Below are 23,376 nucleotides of genomic sequence, written 5' to 3'. Positions count from 1 at the left end.
GCGGAGCACACTGACATTGAAAAACAAGAGTGCAGAGCCTGGCACATGAACGTAGCGAGAACAGGTCACTGGCTACGCCGCTCCCCTCCCTCCTCCTTCTCCCCCACCCCTTTCTCCCGGTGTTCACGCGTGTCTCTCAACGCGCTCTATCACGCTTGATGGGACGAAGTGGTCGGACACGTGCGTAAACGGCGACGCAGCTGCGTACTCACGCACGACGCAGCACTGGCGGGGGCGAGTGACCTCTGGCCGGTTAATCCGACCACCATGCGTAGCCACCACGTGCTGCCGTCACCGAAGAGGCTGCCATTCTTGCTCTTCTGTTCCGTCCAAGCGCAGATAGCAGGCTGGCCATAAACTAGTGTTGTCTGCCTGACTCAGATGCCTCACTGGCAGGCGTATTTAGGCGACTCTTCATTATTACGTTGCATGAGCAGCGCGAAGTTTACAACGCCACTTAACAGCTGTGAGAAGTATTACAGCAACACCTAACGGAGTTCGGTATAGTCAAAGACAAAGCGTTGAAAGGTATCAGCTCTAGTCCGCGGATCATTTACGCAGCTAGGCATTTCTTTGTTTTCACCGACATAGCACAGAGAATCAACGAAGTGAAGAACGCGGTTTGAGATTCGCTCGTCAAGACCTGTTTTAACCACGGTGCCACGCCCCCAGCTAATAGCTGCAATCTAATATCTTGATACCACTAATCAGGTCTGAAATACTGTCACGGAGTAGAGAAACACTAGTATCACACCCCCTCCTGTGGACTTTCTTCGCCCCTATATTACCGTCGCAGCCGTCTTCATGCTTTTTATGTCCTATGTTTACCTCTTCCACTAAACTCTGAAACGGATCTTAACGACTTTCGCTGTCAAACAATTTCTGCTCTTGCCCTTGGATCACTGAATTTATTAACATCGCACATACGTCTTCCATAGCTGTATTACAAACACTGCCCCCTCTGCGCTTATTTTCTACGATATGGAGGTAAACTATATTTGAACGTCGGTATATTCGAAGAGCAAGACCTGTGTATTCTTATCAGTCTTAGCCGAGTTCTGTCTGAATCCGTTTATTCTCTTCGATTTTTCCCTTCTTTTATTCGATTCAAAGGATAGATGTACGTACGTTGACATCTCTTCTAATTTGCTCGAACAGTCCACGCGTATACTGCCGGTTCACCGTGTCCAAAGGGCAGTATACCCGTGGACTGTTCTAGCAACAAATACTCCGGGAGAAACTGAAGAAACATCTTTTCTAAATTGTTTCCATAATCTGATATTTCTTATTTGATTTCAACATTTATTTCTTAAATTCTCCAGCCCATCCACCCCTACATTTATATAGGTTTGTCCCCTAAATACTTTCAATAAGATCCGAACGATAAACTATGCAGGTGAACAGACTTCATTTACGTCAAAGTTTACTACAAAAAGTTTACTACACGTTTCCTTGATAAATACAGATTTAGATCTACGGCATATCTTGGAAATTTACAAAAGACATATTTAGAAGTAAATACAGTTTATCATTGAAGGTGTTATGCGTCCGAAACATCAAAAAAAATTTTTAGACTGAAGGTGCGTACCACCACGAAGCTGCAGGTTTGTTAACTGAGTGGAGGCGTTTGGTTTGTTTGCTCTGTGGACACCAAACTTACTTTGCCCAGAAGAGAAATTTGGAGTGGTTCATCCCAGTCGTGTACAGTGTCAAATAGTTCATAAACATCCCCCAAAGTGGAACAACGCACACACTTTCACCCAAGTCAACATTGAGAAAGTTTCATACTGTCCGCAAGTATGTATTTTTATCAAAGTCGCCACTTGCTTTTAATCTCGCAATAGCCGCGCGGGTTTAGCCGAGCGGTCTTGGGCGCTGCAGTCATGGAGTATGCGGCTGGTCCCGGCGGAGGTTCGAGTCCTCCCTCGGGCAGAGGGAGGGTGTGTGTGTGTGTGTGTGTGTGTGTGTGTGTGTGTGTGTGTGTGTGTGTGTGTGTGTGTGTGTGTCCTTAGGATAATTTAGATGAAGTAGGGTGTAAGCTTAGGGACTGATGACCTTAGCAGTTACGTCCCTTAAGTTTTCACACACATTTGAATATTTTAATCTCGCAATATGGCACGGAACATGTGGGAATTTCATAGTGAAAAATTCGGATCATCATATACTTAAAGGTCGTTTGGTCTTACCTTCAAGTACTGTGGAAACTACACAGAGAATTAGAGTACTACAGCAAAGAACGTCCTTGTCTGATTCTGGGAGGGATCGAGTACTCTAGATATAACGCACATTCACCTCAGTTCGTATTCATCCAGCGACAAGAACTCAGTAGCAGGACTGTGCAGCTTTATTAACCATAAAACAGTAACATGTTTCACATTGCACAGTGGGGCTTAATTTTTATTTAGAAAAATTCATAGCAACTACACCAGGTACTCAAACTATTCGGCAGATTACAACTGTGTTCCGGATCCGAAGTCATGTCTCTTGCGAGCAGTGCTGTTAACCGGAGTAGTTATCTGGGTACGGACCTCGATACTCACTCCTGGTAGAAAGGAAGAGCAAGCATTGTCCACGAAAGAAAGTTTCGGGTGCTAGCTCGTGTCAGCACACAATCTATCTCCCTGCAGGTTTAACAGTCACACACACACATTGTTGACCAAGAAACATGATAAATCGTTTCTCCATCCTGAGGAGCTTGCCGCAAATCCTAAACAGCTCCAGTTACTTTATTTCACATGGCAGCTTGATTAGTGTTACGCTACCAATACGAAAGATCGAGGTTCGATTCTTATTTAGCTCAAGGATCTACTGTTTTCTTCTGATAACCTGACTTCATACCAGAAGGCATTCGGAATACAAGAAATGACCTACTTGTGTTCGTAAAGAGCAAGGGAGCAGCGAAGACAGGTTTTCAAGGTTCACTGCTGAAGATAACAAGTGACTAAAGGGAAGCTATGAATGTGCAAGGATGGGGAAGGAAATGGGCTGCAATTACGGGTCCGACGCCTAGCAGGCATCTCACTGTAGTCCAATCCACAAAGGATGGCGATTCGCGCATGTCGAGGCACAGAAGGGGATTTCATTGTTGACGATTTCAAGGACGGTTGCGGTATGCGCATGCTTTCTTCTTGAAGAAAGTGTACATCCTGCAAATTATTTCACTTGCTATTGCAGAATTGATCACCACCAGCATCAGCAACAACTAGCAACAAATGGAATAGTCACTAAACAACTCGCAACGATCACGTTTAATGCTAGCACTACTTGCGGAATTCACAGCCGAGCACTTAGAACACTACCTAGTGCTGATTGGCTGTCTGAAAACGTAACGTAGGTGCACAAAACAAGCCCGAACTCTAGCGCCGTCGTTCGCGACTCCCAACTATAGTCTGAGCAAGGAGCGCTCATGTCACTTCTGATCGGCCGTATCTATTTAAGAATATGGCGCTCGAATTAATTGGCTTGATGGAACAAAGAGTGGCCTTCACGTGGAGCGTTCTTTTGTCATTTGAGAGCTATCAGAATCTTAAGTCTCATTGCAACTGTGCCGTATTGTTAACTCTTCTCTCTCGTGGGTTAAGTTAATGCCCCACACATTTTGATAGACTGTTGCCGCAGTGCTGCTACACGGGATTACCCGAGCATTAGTTTTCCTCCCAGGCTATCACGCTTGTATGAGTAAGGTACTCTTGCCAAGTTTTCTAATCCAAGTCTATGTTGGCGGTACTGATCTCTCAGTTGCTCGTTCAGATAGCTTATCAAGCACCAAGTGACGCACCGTGATTTCCTAACGATTTCGCATTCTGTGCGCTGACATGTTAGTAACGATTCCACGGTGTTCCTTATTCTGGATTCAACGTCAACTGTGTTTTCCACATACCGAATACGTAATTGCATCCCACAATTTTCCACATACCGAATACGTAATTGCATCCCACAAAATGATATGCCACCTTTACGTTTTTGTAGCCGTTGTTAACACGTTCAATTTTGAGTTATTTCCAGAGGAAGGTAGCCCAGCAGTTTAAACGTAGTGGTCAGTGCCCTTAGCGAAGAGGACTCAGTACGCCCTCATCACGGTTGCTAAAATGAAGTTGATAAAAGCGAATAATTCTGCTTGAGCGGAAATAGCACAGCTACAGCTACAAAGCATTACAGATCAGTACCCTTAACATCCTACTTTCGCAAGACTTTAAGGACTATTCGAAACTAATATGAAGTTCCTAGATATAAAAAACATTGCATGCGATCGAAAAAAATCAGTTTCGTGGAACAGTTCTCTCTGGTTGTGCGCTTTCGAAATTTTAGACCCAAGTTCGTTTCCACACTTATAAAGACCCCTTTGAAACCGTACCACAATGGCCCACGATTACCAACATCACACAAATTTTCTGTGGTGTGTGTGTGTGTGTGTGTGTGTGTGTGTGTGTGTGTGTGTGTGTGTGTGTGGGGGGGGGGGGGGGGGGGGTAAGAGGTGGACCAGCAAACAGGCGAGCGCGTATCATACTACGCGTAAGGCCTCTGCCGAATAAATGCAGCAACAAAACAACGATACGCGACCATGATTAAACCCAAAACGATCGGATTCTATTCTACAAAGGTGTATTAATGATCACCCCAATTCACACATCTCGCCAAGAGCTAAGCAGAATCCGATATAATAAGATTTTAAGTCGATTCATGCTGTAACAGTGTGAAATTACTATTCAAGACCCTGTTATTCAGCTACCGCAAACCTTGATATTCTGAACGTTCCCGTTTGAGTTGCAGTACGGTTAAGGAAATAGAATTTCTACCTTCTATGCTGGAATGAAATACAAATTTACCTTACCGTTTGTAGGCTCTCTGTTATCCATGGTTGACGCGGAATCCAAAATACTAGGCTTTTTTATCCCCCGATAGTCTAATCTGGCAGCGTGTGATTGATGTTTCCAGTCATTTTCTCTCGGAAGGTCTTGCGAAAAACATTGGTTTTTCTGGTGTACTGCATCAAATATCAATCGCTCAACGCAAAACATTGTCGTAACTTCGTTTACTAAGAAGAACGAGCTGAAGACAATGTGGTGGGTACGATATCCTGTCAGACAATCTCCATATGTAATACTACCTGATGTGACGACGTAATAAATTTCATTCCAATTAAAACTGTTCTAAACTGGTAAACAGTGTTTGTACACTACTGGCCATTAAAATTGCTACACCAAGAAGAAATGCAAATGATAAACGAGTATTCATTGGAGAAATATATTATACTAGAACTAACATGTGATAACATTTTCACGCGATTTGGATGCATAGATCCTGAGAAATCAGTACACACAACAACGTTTTCAATTGGCGAGAGATCTGGAGAATGTGCTGGCCAGGGCAGCAGTCTAACATTTTCCTTATCCAGAAAGGCCCGTACAGGACCTGCAACTTGCGGTCGTGCATTATCCTGCTGAAATTTAGGGTTTCGCTTGGATCCAATGAAGGGTCGAGCCACGGGTCGTAACACATATGGAATGTAACGTCCAGTGCTCAAAGTGCCGTCAGTGCGAACATGAGGTGACAGACGTGTAACCAATGACACCCCATAGCAACACGCCGGGTGATACGCCAGTATGGCGTTGAATACACGCTTCCAATGTGCGTTACCGCGATGTCGCCAAACACGGATGAGACCATCATGATGCTGTAAACAGAACTTGGATTCATCCGAAAAAATGACGTTTTGCCATTCGTGCACCCAGGTTTGTCGTTGAGTACACCATCGCAGATGCTCCTGTCTGTGATGCAGCGTCAAGGGTAACCGCAGCCATGGTCTCCGAGCTGATCGTCTATGCTGCTGCAAACGTCGTCGAACTGTTCGTGCAGATGGTTGTTGTCTTGCCAACTTCCCTATCTGTTGACTCAGGAATCTAGGCGTGGCTACACAATGGGTTACAGCGATGCGGATAAGATGCCTGTCATCTCGACTGCTAGTGATACGAGGCCGTTGGGATCCAGCAAGGCGTTTCGTATTACCCTCCTGAGCCCACCGATTCCATATTCTGCTAACAGTCATTGGACCTCGACCAACGCGAGCAGCAATGTCGCGATACGATAAACCGCAATCGCGATAGTCTGCAATTCGACCTTTATCAAAGTCGGAAACGTGATGGTACACATTTCCCCTCCTTACACGAGTCATCACAACAACGTTTCACCAGACAACGCCGGTCAACTGTGTGTATGAGAAACCGGTTGGAAACTTTTCTGATGTCGCCACCGGCGCCAACCTTGTGTGAATGCTCTGAAAAGCTGATCATTTGCATATCACAGTATCATCTTCCTGACGGTTAAATTTCGCGTCAGTAGCACGTCATCTTCGTGGTGTAGCAATTTTAATGGCCAGTAGTGTATATGAAGTCTGTCGCTAAGTAGAATTCAGAATACATTGGCAGAAACAGTGGTTTTGAAACTGATCGTGCTCACTAGTGGGTTTTGCGAGCATTTGTTGTCCGCCTCGCAACTCTAGCATTTTCGCAGGTAGTACGTGCACAGTTAAGGGTCAAGGCCTCGCGGGGAAGGGGCAGCAGCAGCAACAACCTGTGCTGGCTTACCTGTGGCACCTTAAAAGGGACAGGGCTCCTACCTGCCTCCACGCACCTGCGCGGAGCATCTGTGCAGGGGACCGACTGACCCTCTGCACCTGCTCCAAGTCTGGCACTGCAGCGCATCGAAGTCGACAGTTTCTATGTTTCCACAATAACAAACGAGAACTGTATAAATACATATTATACAATAGTGCAATTCTCCAATTGTTTGTTACCGAAATCGGCGTGAATTTAACATCCAGGTGTCGTCCTGGTAATTTGGTATGTAGCATTAGCACAACTGGTGTAGGCCGTAGCACGGAAATCACTACCCACTGCCATTGGTAGTTACTCAGTGACCATGCACAATCGGCAGCGAGATTCAACGATTTTGCGTAGACTGGACATTCAAAAACTACCTCTGCTGTGCAGGTACACAGTCTTTTAGAGAGTAAAGAAAGCTTATGAACACCAGAACTTAGCGCTTCCTGCTCCGCGTCTTTCGGGGCTAAGCGGAAGGGGCGGAGAAGCAGAGAGTTCAGAGGTGGAAGTCTAGATTCAGCAGGGCAGCAGGATCATTTCTATGCTCAGGAGAAACCACCAAAGAGACCTTAGCGACTGTGAGTTACAGGAATGGTGGTACCGAAGACAGAATGTTCATGAAAAATGCTAAGCGTTCAGGACTGGGAACAATGAGCTCAATTCCGACCAAGCACAAGATTCTACAGTTAAAGTTAAAAACCATAACGTTTTTTGATAGTGCCAAATAAAGCCATAAAAAGCTCCAAGTCACACACTGGTTTCATGACACCACTCAGACAATGTCGTGAAGACATACTAGCACACACTCGCAACAAAAGAACGCAAGGAAGCGAAGCTATCCCAGTTATATTAAATACACACCGCCCATTCCCAATCCTAGGTCATGTTTATCGTGAATCTATAACAGCAAATACTCCAGTCTGACAACAGAATGTAGGTCACATACTAAGAAAGGCCGCACAGAATTACAGGGTAATACTATTAGTGTCCATCTGTTAGAGGATCTTCCATCCTTATGCCGTTTCTGGATTAAAAACCTGCTCCTGCATAAACTTTATTCGGCCAGGCAGTTTCCGAACAGCGCATACTATGCTGCAGAGGAGAGAGTTATTCTAGATTATGATCATCCAACTGAGGCTGTGAGTACATTAGCCAACCAAACTTTGAACGTAACGTCCTCCAGAAGGAACGTCTACGGTACTGCGTAACATTCAAACGAAATTGCACATATCCGATTCACCGACAAATATTCCTTGAAACTTGCGTAAAAAGCTCGAAACCGATTGTGGCTAAACCCGCAGTTTCTGGAAATGGCGTGAACGGGCGGTATTATACTGGTATTCCACAGTGATGACCTCCAGCGTGTAATTAAAGAACGATAATGTAGAGAAACTAAGTCAACAGTCACACAATTATCAGCTTCAGTTTTGGTATTGGCAGCCTACGGCGATAACAGAAGAGATCAGGATCGCCGAAAAGTATCTTCACAGCTGTCAGGTCTCAAGAAACTGTGTGAAGTGTGATCATGAAACAACACTTATCTAGTATGTGTTGTGTTCGCCTGTCGATTGAAATCAATTTTACTTTTAGTAAGCAAAGCGTGACCAAGCCAACAATATGGCATTTTCCTTTTTGTTTAAAGGAGTTCTAGACAGCTAACTTTAGTAGTCTGCCCCCGAAAGACGTGCATTGAAGTAGCATAACTTATTTTTAGCCAATTTTTTTAAGTTCTGTGCTCCACTGTTAAGAAAACGACGTTATTAATCAGGAACAATCTTTTCAGCCACGACGATACCAGAAATGGAAGCTTTGAGAGAAAAACACTTCATCTCGAGTAATTTAAGAGAGATTCTCGTTTGAGTGCCTCAGCAGGGCATAATTTTAAGAGAAATGGAGCCTTCGACAGCCAAAGCGACAACAGCTAAGTAGCAAAACTAAGTCCTTGATTACAAAGGTCTACCGTAAAAACAGTATTAAGTCTCAAGATCTATATGCGGACGATTGTAAATGTAATGTATCAGGTGGTATGGGGAGGGAGGGAGGGAGGGAGGGAGGGAGGGAGGGAGATTAAAAAACTGGGCTTCAGATGGACATCCAATGGTGCCAACAGTACATACAAGTTTCAAGAACCACACAGTTCTCGTATGGCTATTTAAGAGCTCTACCTTAACCGAGACATTTCCAAAATCCGCTTTTCAATCCTAATGAGAATTTATGGAAAACTGATCTCAGAATAGGAAGCGCCAACTTCAGGAAGAATGGAGAAAGTCGAATAAAAAATGAAAACACTAGAAACCTCACGAGGTAGTCAGGAACCTTTAGAAGAAAAGTGTTTAACATCGATACTGTTACAGCACAGAATGAGTATCTACGGCATAAGCATAGCTAACGGCGCATCAAATGAATTGTCACCTAGCTGGTATGGTACAACTAACGTTTTGATTTCGCAATAAAGCTGAACTTTTAACGTTAAGCGTATTTTCCCTAATTTTTCACGTTTCTTTGTAAGTGGGGTTGCTAGGGAAGTCAATGGAGAATTTTTACTTTTCGTGGTTAGAGTTTGCTAAAAGAAGCAGTAAGTATTGAAAAATATGTAGATCGTGTAAGCAACAGCTCTATATTGTAGGGATAATTTATCTGAGCAACTTAATACAGTGATTTCCGAGTATCACGCAAGCGTTGTATTCGGCATTGCACCGGAACCAGTGGAGACATAGTTACGCTTCCGTCGACGCATGACGATGGCGCCCGTTGCACAAAGAGGCAGCGGCTTATCGATTTTGTCTTTAATAAACTATGGGAGCGAAGAGCGGCCATTCAAATATGTCCGAGAAAATCGTGCGCCATTCAGAATTACAAATGGGTGTCAGTAACGTCTGTTTCGAGTGCTCGGCACGAACATCACTGATATCTTCTACGGTAACCGTAGGGCATCGACTGCTCAATTTAGGTGTTGCTCTGTCAGTGACTTCTCTGTTTGCAGTTCCAAGCCTGAATCGAAAAAGAGGGATATAGCACCCTCCATGTTGGCGGCGGCTGCACATTAGGAGCCGGGTTGCGACGTACTTGATAGACGGCAAGAAGGCAATAGGAAACACTTCCATATTCGCTAAGCAAATATGTGAGCGAACAGGGTAAGCGTATAGCACAGGTTGAGAAGCCGAAGTTGGAATGGGTGACCTCTGTCAGTTCTGTGACTGGTTATTACAGCCAGTGCCTGATAGATACTTTGATCCTGAAACATTTTCGTGGTTAAGCATGGCTGCATTTATTGGGGTACGTAAAGTGGCAAACACGTTTTGAGCTCTGAAAATATTTTGTTTGTTCAAAATCCACTGCAGTGTCGTATGCTGATAATTGAGTACGAATTATTTGACGTATTTGTTTTAGAATTTCTCATCTGAACAAGCAACTGTAACTACGGAAACTCAGCTGTGCCTGTTGTACAAGCAACTATTTTCGATGACCCAACATTTTTCGGTACTTTTGTGCCATCAGTGGCTGGCAAAGCATGTTTGGTCATTAAAAAAGTTTTTTGCTTAACAAACGAACCTGAATCCCCATAATTTTATCTACTGACTGCTGTCGGCGTTCCACTAACGATCGAACAAACTGCGACCCAGAGAGCCATCAACTAACTAAACAGGTTACAGTTATTTCATGCAGGACAACGGGAGAGCAAAGAACCTCAACGCGTCCACGGCAACACTATGACGGATTTTTGACGGTAAGTGACTAGTTAGAATAATTCCTATCAGTAAACACTCAATTCCTGTTGCCTTGTAATGGAATTCTGACTTATGGAACACTTCTGCTGAATACGGATCTAATCGGAACAAACATCATCCTCCTTAAACTACGTAACACTGACGATTAAGAATGTTCAGATGTAATGTATTAATACAAGTCGTTCAAGTTGCGGCTCCACTTCTTGTAGTGCGTAACGGCAGAAACAGCACTTTTTGCCTTTCGTGACGTGATATTGGCTTCAGACGTTAATATGGGGCAGATATCTCTCGCTCTCTGTGCGTGCGCGCGTGCGCGTGAGTGCGCGTGTGCGTGTCCGAAGAGGCGAATTTTCTCGAGTGATCAGACAAATGTTTGCAATTTCGTTATTTCAATATATAGTTGAAGTTACCGAAAACAAATACTCTAATTACGCCTTGTGTCAGTGAAAAGCGTCGGTTTGTTGCAACACAATGATATTTGAAACAATATTTTACGTAGTACGATATTCGTCTTACCAACTTTTATTAACAGGAACGTCAAAACACGAAAAATGACCAGTAACTCCGGCAGCGATTCACACGCCTTGCAGCAGCGCTACTCAGTCGCTGTTGGACTAGTGGGTATTCTCCCTGATTTACTGTCAGGTAACACGTAGCGACAGAACGAATTCAGCACCAAAGTAATTCAAAATTGCTCTACCGAGTGGGCACTAATAATATTGCTGTAAGACTAATTGTCTGCGCGTAACAAACAATTTGTCGTTTTCCGTCGAAAATGGGCGTCTCACGAAACACGTGATGAACATTATTTGTTTGGGCCTACAAACTCAAAGAACGAAATAGCAAGTACCTGCCGAATCACTAGAGAAAATATGCCAGGCGAATCTTACGATGTACCGGGTAATCAAAAAGTCGGTATAAATTTGAAAACTGAATAAATCACGGAATAATGTAGATAGCGAGGTACAAATTGACACACATGGTTGGAATGACATGGGGTTTTATTAGACCCCCAAAAAAATACAAAAGTTAAAAAATGTCCGACAGATAGCGCTTCATCTGATCAGAGTAGCAATTATCAGCATAACAAAGTAAGACAAAGCAAAGATGATGATCTTTACAGAAAATGCTCAAAATATCCACCATCATTCCTCAACAATAGTTGTAGTCTAGGAATAATGTTGTGAACAGCACTGTAAAGCAAGTCCAGAACTATGGTGAAGCAATGGCGTCGGATGTTCTCTTTCAGCATCCTAGAGACGTCGATCGATCACGATACACTTGCGACTTCAGGTAACCCCAAAGCCAGTAATCGCACGTAATGAGGTCTGCGGACCTGGGACGCCAAGCATCTCTAGAGATGAAACCTAGAGTTGTATTTGCTAGTAATTATTCTGCATTTTGTAAGGACACCACTGTTTACTTCCCCTTTCCCGTCCAAGTCACAAACAGTGAGCGGTATAAATCGTTATTAAGCCTCTATGAACTGGACTCAATTTTATGAGGGCAGGTTTAAGGCCTAAGGGCAGAGGCCGACACTCCGGAGCGCTAAGTCAGAGGTGCAGTGTAGTGCAATATTTGTATACAGTGTGTATAAAAATTAGTACAGAAAATAGAGAAGGTTGATAGTGTACGAGGATAAAGAGAGGAAATTTGGGGTAAGTAGCTTGTCTGGAGATGTTCCCGAACCGGCCTGCGTCATAGTCCTTTAAGAAGATAAACACAAAAGGAAGCAATATACAAGGTGTTACAAAAAGGTACGGCCAAACTTTCAGGAAACATTCTTCACACACAAAGAAAAGGTTATGTGGACATGTGTCCGGAAACGCTTAATTTCCATGTTAGAGCTCATTTTAGTTTCGTCAGTATGTACTGTACTTCCTCGATTCACCGCCAGTTGGCCCAATTGAAGGAAGGTAATGTTGACTTCGGTGCTTGCATTGACATGCGACTCATTGTTCTACAGTACTTGCATCAAGCATATCAGTACGTAGCATCAACAGGTTAGTGTTCATCACGAACGTGGTTTTGCAGTCAGTGCAATGTTTACAAATGCCGAGTCGGCAGATGCCCATTTGATGTATGCAATAGCCGTGGCGCGGTAAGTTTGTATCGAGAGATTTCCAGAACGAAGGTGTCCCGACAGGAAGACGTTCGATTCAATTGATCGGCCTCTTAGGGAGCACCGAACATTCCAGCCTATGACTCGCGACTGGGGAAGACCTAGAACGACGAGGACACCTGCAATGGACGAGGCAATTCTTCGTGCAGTTGAAGATAACCCTAATGTCAGCGTCAGAGAAGTAGCTGCTGTACAAGGTAACGTTGACCACATCACTGCACGGAGAGTGCTACGGGAGAACCAGGTGTTTCCGTACCATGTACAGCGTGTGCGGGCACTATCAGCAGTTGATTGGCCTCTACGGGTACACTTCTGCGAATGGTTCATCCAACGATGTGTCAATCATTACTTCAGTGCAAATGTTCCCATTACGGATGAGGCTTCATTCCAACGTGATCAAATTGTAAATTTTCACAATCAACCTGTGTGGGCTGACGAGAATCCGCACGCAATTGTGCAATCACATCATCAACACAGATTTTCTGTTAACGTTTGGACAGGCATTGTTGGTGATGTCTTGTTGGGCCCCATGTTCTTCCACCTACGCTCAATGGAGCACGTTATAATGATTTCATACAGGATACTCTACCTGTGCTGCTAGAACATGTGCCTTTACAAGTACGACACAACATGTGGTTCATGCACGATGGAGCTCCTGCACATTTCAGTCGAAGTGTTCGTACGCTTCTCAACAACAGATGCGGTGACCGATGGATTGGTAGAGGCGGACCAATTCCATGGCCTCCACGCTCTGCTGACCTCAACCCTCTTGACTCATTTATCGGGGCATTTGAAAGCTATTGTCTACGCAACCCCGGTACCAAATGAAGAGACTCTTCGTGCTCGTATTGTGGACGGCTGTGATACAATACGCCATTCTCCAGGGCTGCATCAGCGAAACAGGGATTCGATGCGACGGAGGGTGGATGCATGTATCCTCGCTAACAGAGGACATTTTGAACATTTCTTGTAAGAAAGTGTTTGAAGTCACGCTGATACGTTCTGTTGCTGTGTGTTTCCGTTCGATGATTAATGTGATTTGAAGAGAAGTAATAAAATGAGCTCTAACATGGGAAGTAAGCGTTTCCGGACACATGTCCACATAGCATATTTTCTTTCTTTTTGTGTGAGGAATGTTTCCTGAAAGTTTGGCCGTACCTTTTTGTAGATTGTCTCTTGTACGAAAGTACATTCCGTGAATTTTAACAGTAAAATACACCAGCTCTGGGAGGAACTATCATTTCACTGTTGAGTATCTAATTCCGGTAACGTACAACCGACTGCCGTAACAGTGCAGCAGCTAGGTACGGCAGCGGCTGCCGCCACCAGACTTAAGAACTACGCTAACGTAAGGCCAACTGCGTGCGCCCGCTGTAGAGATGCGGACTGTAAACAAAGTCTGGCTCGGCAGCAGACGTAAATAGCAGCCGTTTAGCGGCGGAGCAGTAAGTGGCGGGACCCACGCGCACTGCACGGCCAGTGACCCGCACAAGGCTAGCCGCTGGAGCAGCGGACAGGTCTGTCGGCCACTGTGCCCGCTTCTTGCTCTCTTTGGCAGCCGCAACCGGCGGCACGTCCGGGCACGGCTGCGGAGATACACATTGTAGCCAAATTGCGCAGCAGCGCGTTTCGAATTGCGACTTTGAAGGAACGAGAAATATTGAAGGGTCCGACAGACTGGACGTGCAGGTGTTTTGAACGACCGACGAACATTTCTTTCCGGGATGTCGGCCGGGTATGACCAAACGACGACCGATCCCCACTCGATACAACCAAGTGTGCCGTGTTATGTAGCGCAGTCGCGCCAACCGTCCGACAGTTCGTATTTTGCCAACTACGCGCCGGAATTAAATGCTCTTCTATTGTACAAGACACGGTGAGAGGCAGAAAACTAACATTTTCTGGAGAAATTTGAAGACTGCTGGTGTTTGTGCGACACGTCTTACGAGGGATGCAGCACTTCTTAGGAGGAATGTTGCAATCAGATGCAAGAAATGAAGCATTTTTTAAACGAATTTTCAAAGTTTTCGTGTGTGACAATAAAAGTCCGTCGACCTCACGTATTTCTATGTTTCTGATACTTATAGGAAATGAAATCTAAAACCCGAATTATCGACATTCAATGGACCTTACTTCAAAAAATATGCCTGATGCTTTGTTAAGTACAGCCCATATCTAAGCCTGTTGCTATGAGGAGCACAGAGTGGGTCCTTTCTTAACAGCAGATAAATCCTTCATTTCTTATGTATTTTTTGTATGTGTTAGACTATATGCGACACCACCATTTGTAGTCTTCTTCGCTTTTGAAATGGGTTTCTTAAACTTACAGGACCATCTTTTATGCTACATACAGAAATAAACTAAAGTGTACATGACCATCATTTCTTTATTTTGACTCGCCATGATTTACTTCCTGAAGCATCTATATTACGTTGAAGGTTTCAAAAAATGATTCAAATGGCTCTGAGCGCTATATGACTTCTGAGGTCATCAGTCTCCTAGAACTGAGACCTACTTAAACCTAACCAACCTAAGGACATCACACATCCATGCCCGAGGCAGGATTCGAACCTGCGACCGCAGCGGTCTCGCGGTTCCAGACTGACGGGCCTAGAACCCCATGGCCACACCGGCCGGCTTGAAGGTTTAAGCTATCACTTTAATTAATAAGTTTTGTGATACAACAGCACCGAATGTGAGGGCCTTAACTTTTGCCAGTGGCTAGAAACTAATTTAGCTAACAACCTACCATTGTAGCTTACAGCTCCTCTAATAACTATTATTTTTCGTTAAGAATGGTTTGATGGTGTTCAGCAGCAGAAATGCATGTATCATCCATTCGTAGATAATTACGGTCACCATCGACTTCGGGCTTCTTAAGTAACAGAACGCAAGTTAATTTCCTTCTTCGCGTTAGCCACTTATCCATCGCTCAATCGGCTTTTTTTTTTACCTTGTACCTCAAACAGCCAAGGAAAATCCCAGTTTTTGTTTGTGTAGACGGGAAGGCGATCTCGGAAAACACGCCCAATGAACTTAAAACAACAATAGGGCGAAAACAAACTCAATGAACTTAAATCCCGACAACAGGACGGCGTTGTAATCGCTAAGTGCAGTTAGCCGGACGTGTGTAGGATGTCAAAATATTGGTCGGTCCGTCGGTCGCTCAAATTATTGTGCGTGAACCCTAACTCCGATAACTTCGGAAGCTTAGGGATATTTTCTGTAAATTTTGGTACCAGTGAGCCGTGCGTGAGCTCCAGTGTCTTTACAGAGTAATTCCATTCTCGTGTATTTCTCTCCCTCTTTGTCTTATATATTGCACTGATAATATTTGCGTAACAGCGCAAACATTAACAGCCTGAGCTGTATGCCTTGTCCGGAAACGTTCACTCACTGTACTTCGTGTTGAACACTGTAATGTCGTCTTTATTCATTACCCTTTGCCCCTGCATTCGTACTTACTGTTCTGTCGATGAATTGTTTTGCCCTCGGTGTTATTTGAATATCAAAAGCAAAACACAGCAGTCTGGATACGTTTACTGATTCGAGTTGCCCGGTATGCACCTTGTATATGGATTCACTGAATGCAATGGAAGAGAGGCAGTTCGAGGCGGTGTTTAACTGTTCCGCAACGAAGCCACCCGCATCAATTTTTTTACCTATAGCTAGAAGCCTCCTTTGTGTTGTGCGTTCTGATAATTGTGTATTAAAGGCTTTTTCACTGTTATATTTTAAATCAATTACACTATTTCTCTTGCAACGAGTTACAGGAGACAGGTCCCTTATACCAAAATAATCAGACAATATTCCCCGAACACACTTAATTGTCGGAAGAGTTTGGGTTCACCATAAAAAGTGAACGTCATATTGAAGCCAAAGTAAAAATTTGAAGATAATCAGGGATTCTGTGCTGTTTTTGTTTCTTTTTCGAATTTACTGTATTTCAAGTATTTTAAGTTCTGCGCTTTTTCTGACTTACGTGAGAGCACAAGACAGTGCTATCAACATCCCCTAAGTACAAACTTTTCATGGTCGGGCTTGTAGCAACACCACAAGTATAGTTATTTCAGACCACGAAAGCAGAAGTATTTAAGAGAATTAACAATGAACTTCTTATGGTCAGTGCACTTTGTTCTCTCACATGGGGCAGACAGTGACAATGACCACCTGAAACCGTGGTCGCTGTGCCACATCCATAGCGTAGTCTGACGTGTAGGTTAGGTTGTAATTGACTGGTTGAGAGTCGGCCGAATACAACTAATTTGAGTACGAGATGGGGTTGTAATAAAGTAATCTGTAACGTAGCGTCTATTTACTTTATTGAAAGAAATTACAATGTAAATTCGGGTAAGCTAAATTGGATTATAAATCTTGGACGAGTATTATGGTGCATGTTTGTACCGTACATAAGCGTTACATACATAAACTGTGAGAAGTGCAATTACTCTTACCACTCTTCAATCGAGGCAGCCTCATTTTGGAGGGATACTTTTTCACTCTTTGCTCCTTTTCACTGCAGTGAAGGTACGAAAACGAACATAACAGATCACCTGAAGACAGATTTTGCCGAGAGTGATGGTGGGTAGAGGAACCAAGCTTACCTCTAACAGTTTCCGCATTCGCCTAAAGGATGAATGGATATAAGACGACAGAGACTGAAGGCCTCAGCGGCTCTAGGATGGGAAAGATAACCGTGTTTCCTATTCAGAGGAACCGTCCCAGCATAATCCGAAAGTATTTTAGCAAAATCAAGGTAAACAAAAGGTGGTGGCGATGGGGATTAGATTCCTCTCGGAACTGCTGTCACAGCGTTACGCAATTTCCGTTTTACGAATCAGCAGGATTATTATACATTGGGTCGAAAAAGAATCCACATGGGAAAATGACTATGCTTGATAGCACAAATTTACACTCCTTCCTCAATTAGCTTGGCAGGTAATCGTCTGTCAATCTCACAAATGACAACTCTGACATCTGTATTAAGTTATCGCCGCACTGCGCGGGCAAAGGACCCTTGAAAATAGCGTTTAGCACAATTAGGGCGAAGCCTGCAGGATGGGGAGGGAAAAACCAGTCCCTAACTTTCGTTGTAACAATACTGTATCGTTTACATGCTAATATTACTCCTCTTTACCAAATAAACTATCCTTGTTTTTAAAGAAAAACGTTTCACCAAATTATTTTAGACGTGTTTTTCTGCATTTACACTACTTCTTTTGCACTCTTCTCTGAATAATTTGTTTACACACATTTTCGAAACGTTCAGCGTAATCCGTCACCATACATGAACCTTTCTTTTTTTCTAAAAACAAAATTTTGCTACAAAAGATTAATAGTTAACTCTACCTATGAGAAACAATACTGAATAAATGAGGATGAATGGCTGCAAATATTAACATATTATATCAAGAGTAGTTGTCTTCCAAAACTAATGATGCGGTAACATATCAATGGAGTGATGTGCAGATCTAGGAATTTTTTCAACATGGACTGCACAACATCCCAAACTTATATTTTAATTGCAGCTTAACTACCACGACATATTTCACAGGATATTGTGTAAGTGTGGACATAAAATGTGAAAATATCACTGTCCAGCTACTATTGTGACGTCTCGAAGCAGCGTGGAACAGTAAGGAGAGACGAGTACCCGACTAGGCTTTGGTTAGTTCATAGGTGCGTATCGTTACATGAACTTGAGCCTCTATCAACTGTTTCCATCTCTTAAGAAGTGGAAATTTGGCAGACGTTCCACTGGAAAACTTTCACAGACGAAGGTGAGTATCGGCGGGGTGATAAAGAATGTGTGTATAAAAACGCAAATACAAAATTATCAATGTTTACAAAGTCACTCATTTTCCTGAACAGGAGTTATACAGCTTATCAGTTCTGTGTTAGGGGGCAATTTGAAAGAAATGCACGAACCAATTTATTGTCCAGCGTGCATTTACTGAGGAACGACTACAGCTGCGGCCTCGAGCTTTCTGCAATACACGATAGTTCGTCCTTCGTTGGAACCCTGAAGTTGACCCGCAAAAACAGATTCGTCATCAGCTAGCTGTCGCCAAGCTATCAATTGGCATAACCAGCAGTGTGTGAGTCGCATGAAATACGATCTTCTAAACTTCCCAGCAAATTAAAACTGTGTGCCAGACCGAGACTAACTCGGGACCTTTGCTTTCACGGGCAAGTGCTCTACCAACGGAGCTACCTAAGCATGACTCACGACCCTTCCTCACAATTTTACTTGGGCCAGTACCTCGTCTCCTATCTTCCAAACTTCACAGAAGCTCTCCTGTGAAACTTTCAGGACTACCACTACTGGAAGAAATGATACTGCGGAGACGTGGCTTACCCACAGCTTGGGTGATGTTTCCAGAATGGAATTTTCACTCTACAAAGGAGTCTGCTCTTATTTGAAACTTTCTGGCAGATTAAAACTGTGTGTCGAACCGAGTCCAACTCTGGACCTTGTTCTGGAAATATCCTCCAGGCTGTGGGTAAGCCATGTCTCCGCAGTATCCTTTCTTCCAGTAGTGCTAGTCCTGCAAGCTTCACAGCTGAGCTTCTGTGAAGTTTTGAAGGTAGGAGACGAGGTACTGGTGGAAGTAAAGCTGTGAGGACGTGCCGTGAGGCGTGTTTGGGTAGCGCACTTACCCGCGAAAGGCAAAGGTCCTGAGTTGCGAATCTCTATACGGCACAGTTTTAATTTGCCAGGAAGTTGCAAATCAGCGCACACTCCGCTGCAGAGTGAAAATTTCATTCTGGAGTACTATCTCCATCCTACCTCAAAGAGATCTAGTAATTACCGTTCATTAGTTCTGGAACACTCACTTGGCGCAGAAGGTTAATAACATTCACCTCAGTATCTCGTCAGCTACCGAAACAGTTTGTATACAAACAAAACACTTTCAGGACGGCGTGCATACAATAGATTCATCTTATTCGACACTTAATGAACATGTTTCAGCACATCTGTTCGCTTTACAGCGAATTCCTGTGTTTTGAAAGCCATTCGTTAACAGGATGGATAGTTAGTTAAAATGTGTCATTTTGTCATCGTGCAAATGTTCTGGTTGTGAAGACGGTGGCGTAACAGCACTTACGTTTACTAACAGAAAACAGGTTTGTTAAAAACAACTATTTTGCAATTGCCTGCAAGCAGGCCTGCTATTAACAGCCTCAAACAAACGAATGACTTTAGGTTAATTTATTTACACATTCACGTCTAGGTGTGAGAACTAAAGCGCAATCCCACGTCTTCATATAAATTCACAGTAGAAATTTCATGTAGGCCTATATTGTCAATGAAAATTAGACGCTTTTAAATGTAAGTTTAGAGGTTGCAAACGAAATCTGACACTGCATCTTAAAAGGCGCCCATCGTATGCACACACAAAATCAACTATTGTATCTTATTTTTACTATCACCAGCCACAACGATAAAAAGAACGTTGAACAAAAATTATTTCAAAATCCTGTACTATTACACGAGCTATAATAAAACTACTAATGCTGACCACGATAGTAATGCTGTTTATTTGTAGATGTACGAAATACATCGCCATTTTCATGTGAGGTAATATTTAAGGTAAGACTACGCTGTTCGCTCCAAGTAGTTAACAAAAATCTCCGTTTAAGACGCACCAAGAACGTATTTCGCGGTTATGCATTAAAATTACGTACATGTTTCAGGATCACCTCATGTGTCGACAACAGAACGCCAGTAGCTCTTGTGTAACTGTGCCTCTGCTCATTATTAACGACCCAGATTGATTGCGCATCACACCACCATCCGATTGTCGTCTTAACAAGTTTTATCCTGTGGAGCGGAACGCACGCGTCTACTTAACATGTCAGAAACGGATTGCAGTGCTCTCGAGCGGTTTTGACGAAGCCTTACGTCAGTTACGCAAAAGTATTTTGTTGAAATAAAACGAGGCAAAAATGCGTTACGGCTATAGCATTGACATTCGTGTCAACTAACGCCTGTACTACAGCCTCTACGTTTGAGAGTATCGGGCCCTATGGTTCACATCGGCAACATCTATACTAGCAATATCGACGATGCAGCCCGTTAAATGCTCCGTCGCTGTTCGTGAAGACTAAGAAATAGTGATTCATAAAGCGAATATTAAACCCACTATTTTTCCAGCAAAAACCAAATTAAAACGCGTTTCCCGAACGCATTGTTTTCGTGCACGAATTACAATGTATTAAAGCAAAAAAATGTGAATTTTTGAATTCGTTCCACACTTCACACAAAACACTGCCGATAAAGTTGCATCATGTACATTCGGAAACCGAACAAAATCACGCAGACAGTTTCTTGTTCTGTAATGTAAACCAGTCCAAAAATGTTAGTCACAAACACTGATGCCTACACGGAATTAAACATTCAGAACTAAGCTAAGAATCCCAGCTGTTCAGAAAATACAGAAACCTTGAGCTCAGGAACCGCGGAACTCAACTGTACTTTTAAAGCCTTGCGTACAGTGCTGAAAAAGTAGAATAATGTATCTTTCGTGGTTTCGCCGTCCGTACGGATGAAGGACCGATGTCTACGTTATGAGGTGCAAAACCCGGTACACAAAGTAAATGAATCGAACAAAAGGTTGTAAGTTGAAAAACACGGTACTCACTACAGAAGGTATCCGCTGAGCAAGCAGAAGATAAGCCACAATCAGTACACTGCGTCAGGAGTTCGAAGACTGCGCCGTCCACTAAAGCACAACCTCTCGCCTCGAAGCCGCAGCTGATACTACAACAGCCTGACGCAGCAGCTCTTTACTATGACGGCTACTACAGGTCCACGCGTCTCTCCCCTCCACTCCGGCGCTCTCCTACTACGAGTACTACGAACCACCCCCCTCCCGCAGTGTCAGGTTTTTGTCGCGCTGTGTACCGGTTCCGCTCAGACGACGACGCCATCTCTCGCCGGTAGACTAAAGCAAGCGTGGCCTTGGAGCGGAGAAGTTTCACGGTTCTGCTAGCAGCAGCTGCGTTCGCAGTCGAGGCGGAAGGAACAGCATTAGGTACAAACATGTCCGTGCAAGGCATAACGGACACAAACTTTCACGAAATTAGGTTAAAAAAATGGAAAGTTGACAACAGCAGGCAAAGTAAACAAGGGTGCTCGCGGACCGGCTCAGTTTCAGTTACAAGAAAAAAAAAACCGAGATAGTGATGGACTCACCGATTTGTGCCTGTGCCATATCGCCTCCGAGATGAAGATTGTGAGGGCCGTGGCGATGGCTGTGCAGACGCAAGCAAGAACATCCATCACCAGGTCGGCCACAGCTTTCTGCTCGCAAGGCAGTCGCGTGAAGGACCCCTCTGGACTGCGCGCACCTGAAGCACCGACCAACAGTTACTGCAGCGTGCGGCACACCGCCACCGACTGCTCCGTAGTAATAGCGAACACTGTTTATGCGACTGAGGCACCCCACTGCTGCTAATGCCGAGCCAGGGGTGTCCAAGAGCATGCTGCTATATTTGTCTCCCAGTGGCGACTGACCGTCAGCTGTCGCCAAATGAACTAGCCAACGAGCGCACGCGTTCGCTTCCGAACCAGTACTTCGTGCCAACTGATTACCAGCGCAACACAGCGCCAACAGGTGGACGAAAGAGCAACTAAGTTGGGCGCGCCTGCGAAGTCGCTGCTATCGTTTGGCGGATTCGCCAGCCCGCCTCTGACGTCGCAGTGTATGCGTCACTCAGCGCAGGCGCACGATTTTCCTTTCCTGTAAGGCAGCTAACCTTCCCCTGTTCCATAATGTAGTAGCTGTTATTACATTTATTGAATCATCGCTTTTACACGAGAATGTCACTAAACCTGCCTAACAGATTTGTTTCGTTGCAAAGTGATGAAGAGTGGTTAATGCTGAAGGAAGTGAATACAGGTGTGTGGGAGGAGGGTGGTCAGGGGGAATGGGCAGATATTCAGCCATACTAGAAAAGTTATTAACACCACGTAAGGTGAAGTAACCTTTTCTGCAACATACTCTCAGTGAGGAAAAACACTAAATCGCCCCATCCGTATAAATTTCTCTTCACACACATAAAACAGGATCGTTACGTTGTTAATAGTATGAGAGTCGCACAAAACGTACTTGGTAAATTATACGAAAGTGAACTAGTTTGTAATGTCTGGGCGACATTTTATAATTTCTCATCTAAAACGCAGACTCTCGATACCAAAGAAATACAAAATATTTCAAATTAACACTACCAAAGACGTAAACGATTTGTGTAACATTAGGCTGCCAGTATAGCGCAACGATCTTTGCGTTGTTCATTTGTTCATGCATTATTTATGTTCCGTGAAAGTTGGTGTGATTGAGATGGTCTCCGCATTGCCAGAATTTTAGTGTTCTGTAAGTAAATGTTGTTATGAGAATATCTGTAACTTACAGAAACGTATCGACTGCGTATTATGTTCTTTTCCTTTGACAGCGAAATTAAATGCGAAGGATAACGATGCAAATTACTTGTCGAGTCGTGGTTAGCTAGCGAAACATAAACCGCGGAAAGTAACGGTAATCACAAAAAATATATGCTACTTAACTTCAACCCCTACGAATTTTCTATTTTTCTCTTTGGAAAACTAGTTTCCTATAGTAACATCGCTTTTAACGATCAGATACTTTCCACTGCCGGCTCTATAGGAAAAAAACTCCCAACAGAATAAATACGCATCCCTTTTTTTCTGTTTTATTGCAGTAATGACGAATAAGTTGACAGAACAAAACAATAACGAAGAGTGCCAATCTGATTAGTGCATTGGTTTACATTTTAATTTTTCTTCTGCTTGTTGTAAAACGTCACGTTGCAGTTCTGAGAGCAACAACTGTTTAGATCTGCTTTGTTCTCTGTAGCAGCTACTCATATAGCAGCGTCACTGGTTTTATTCTTTCGTAATTCG

General features: G+C 43.7%; 1 protein-coding gene across 5 annotated transcripts in view; it reads right to left on the bottom strand.

Moving 5' to 3' along the window:
• The window catches only part of LOC126336702 (caspase-1-like), a 526,262-nt gene that overhangs the window by 110,353 nt on the left and 392,533 nt on the right, over nucleotides 1–23,376 (bottom strand). For 3 of the 5 annotated variants that reach the window (XM_050000660.1, XM_050000662.1, XM_050000661.1), the window contains one exon: nucleotides 21,649–21,803. The exons of 1 other annotated variant lie outside the window; for it this stretch is intronic. In XM_050000660.1, coding sequence (XP_049856617.1) covers nucleotides 21,649–21,735 — 87 coding nt within the window. In that variant the 5' untranslated portion in view covers nucleotides 21,736–21,803. Of the gene's footprint in view, nucleotides 1–21,648; nucleotides 21,804–21,969; nucleotides 22,099–23,376 lie in introns of those variants that run through there. One more of the 5 variants, XM_050000658.1, reaches the window with a different exon arrangement.

The sequence above is a fragment of the Schistocerca gregaria genome, chromosome 2, assembly GCF_023897955.1.
Source record: "Schistocerca gregaria isolate iqSchGreg1 chromosome 2, iqSchGreg1.2, whole genome shotgun sequence".
Taxonomy (NCBI): Eukaryota; Metazoa; Arthropoda; class Insecta; order Orthoptera; family Acrididae; genus Schistocerca; species Schistocerca gregaria.
Note: the sequence above shows the minus strand (reverse complement) of the source record. Positions and strands in the feature narration are given on the sequence as shown.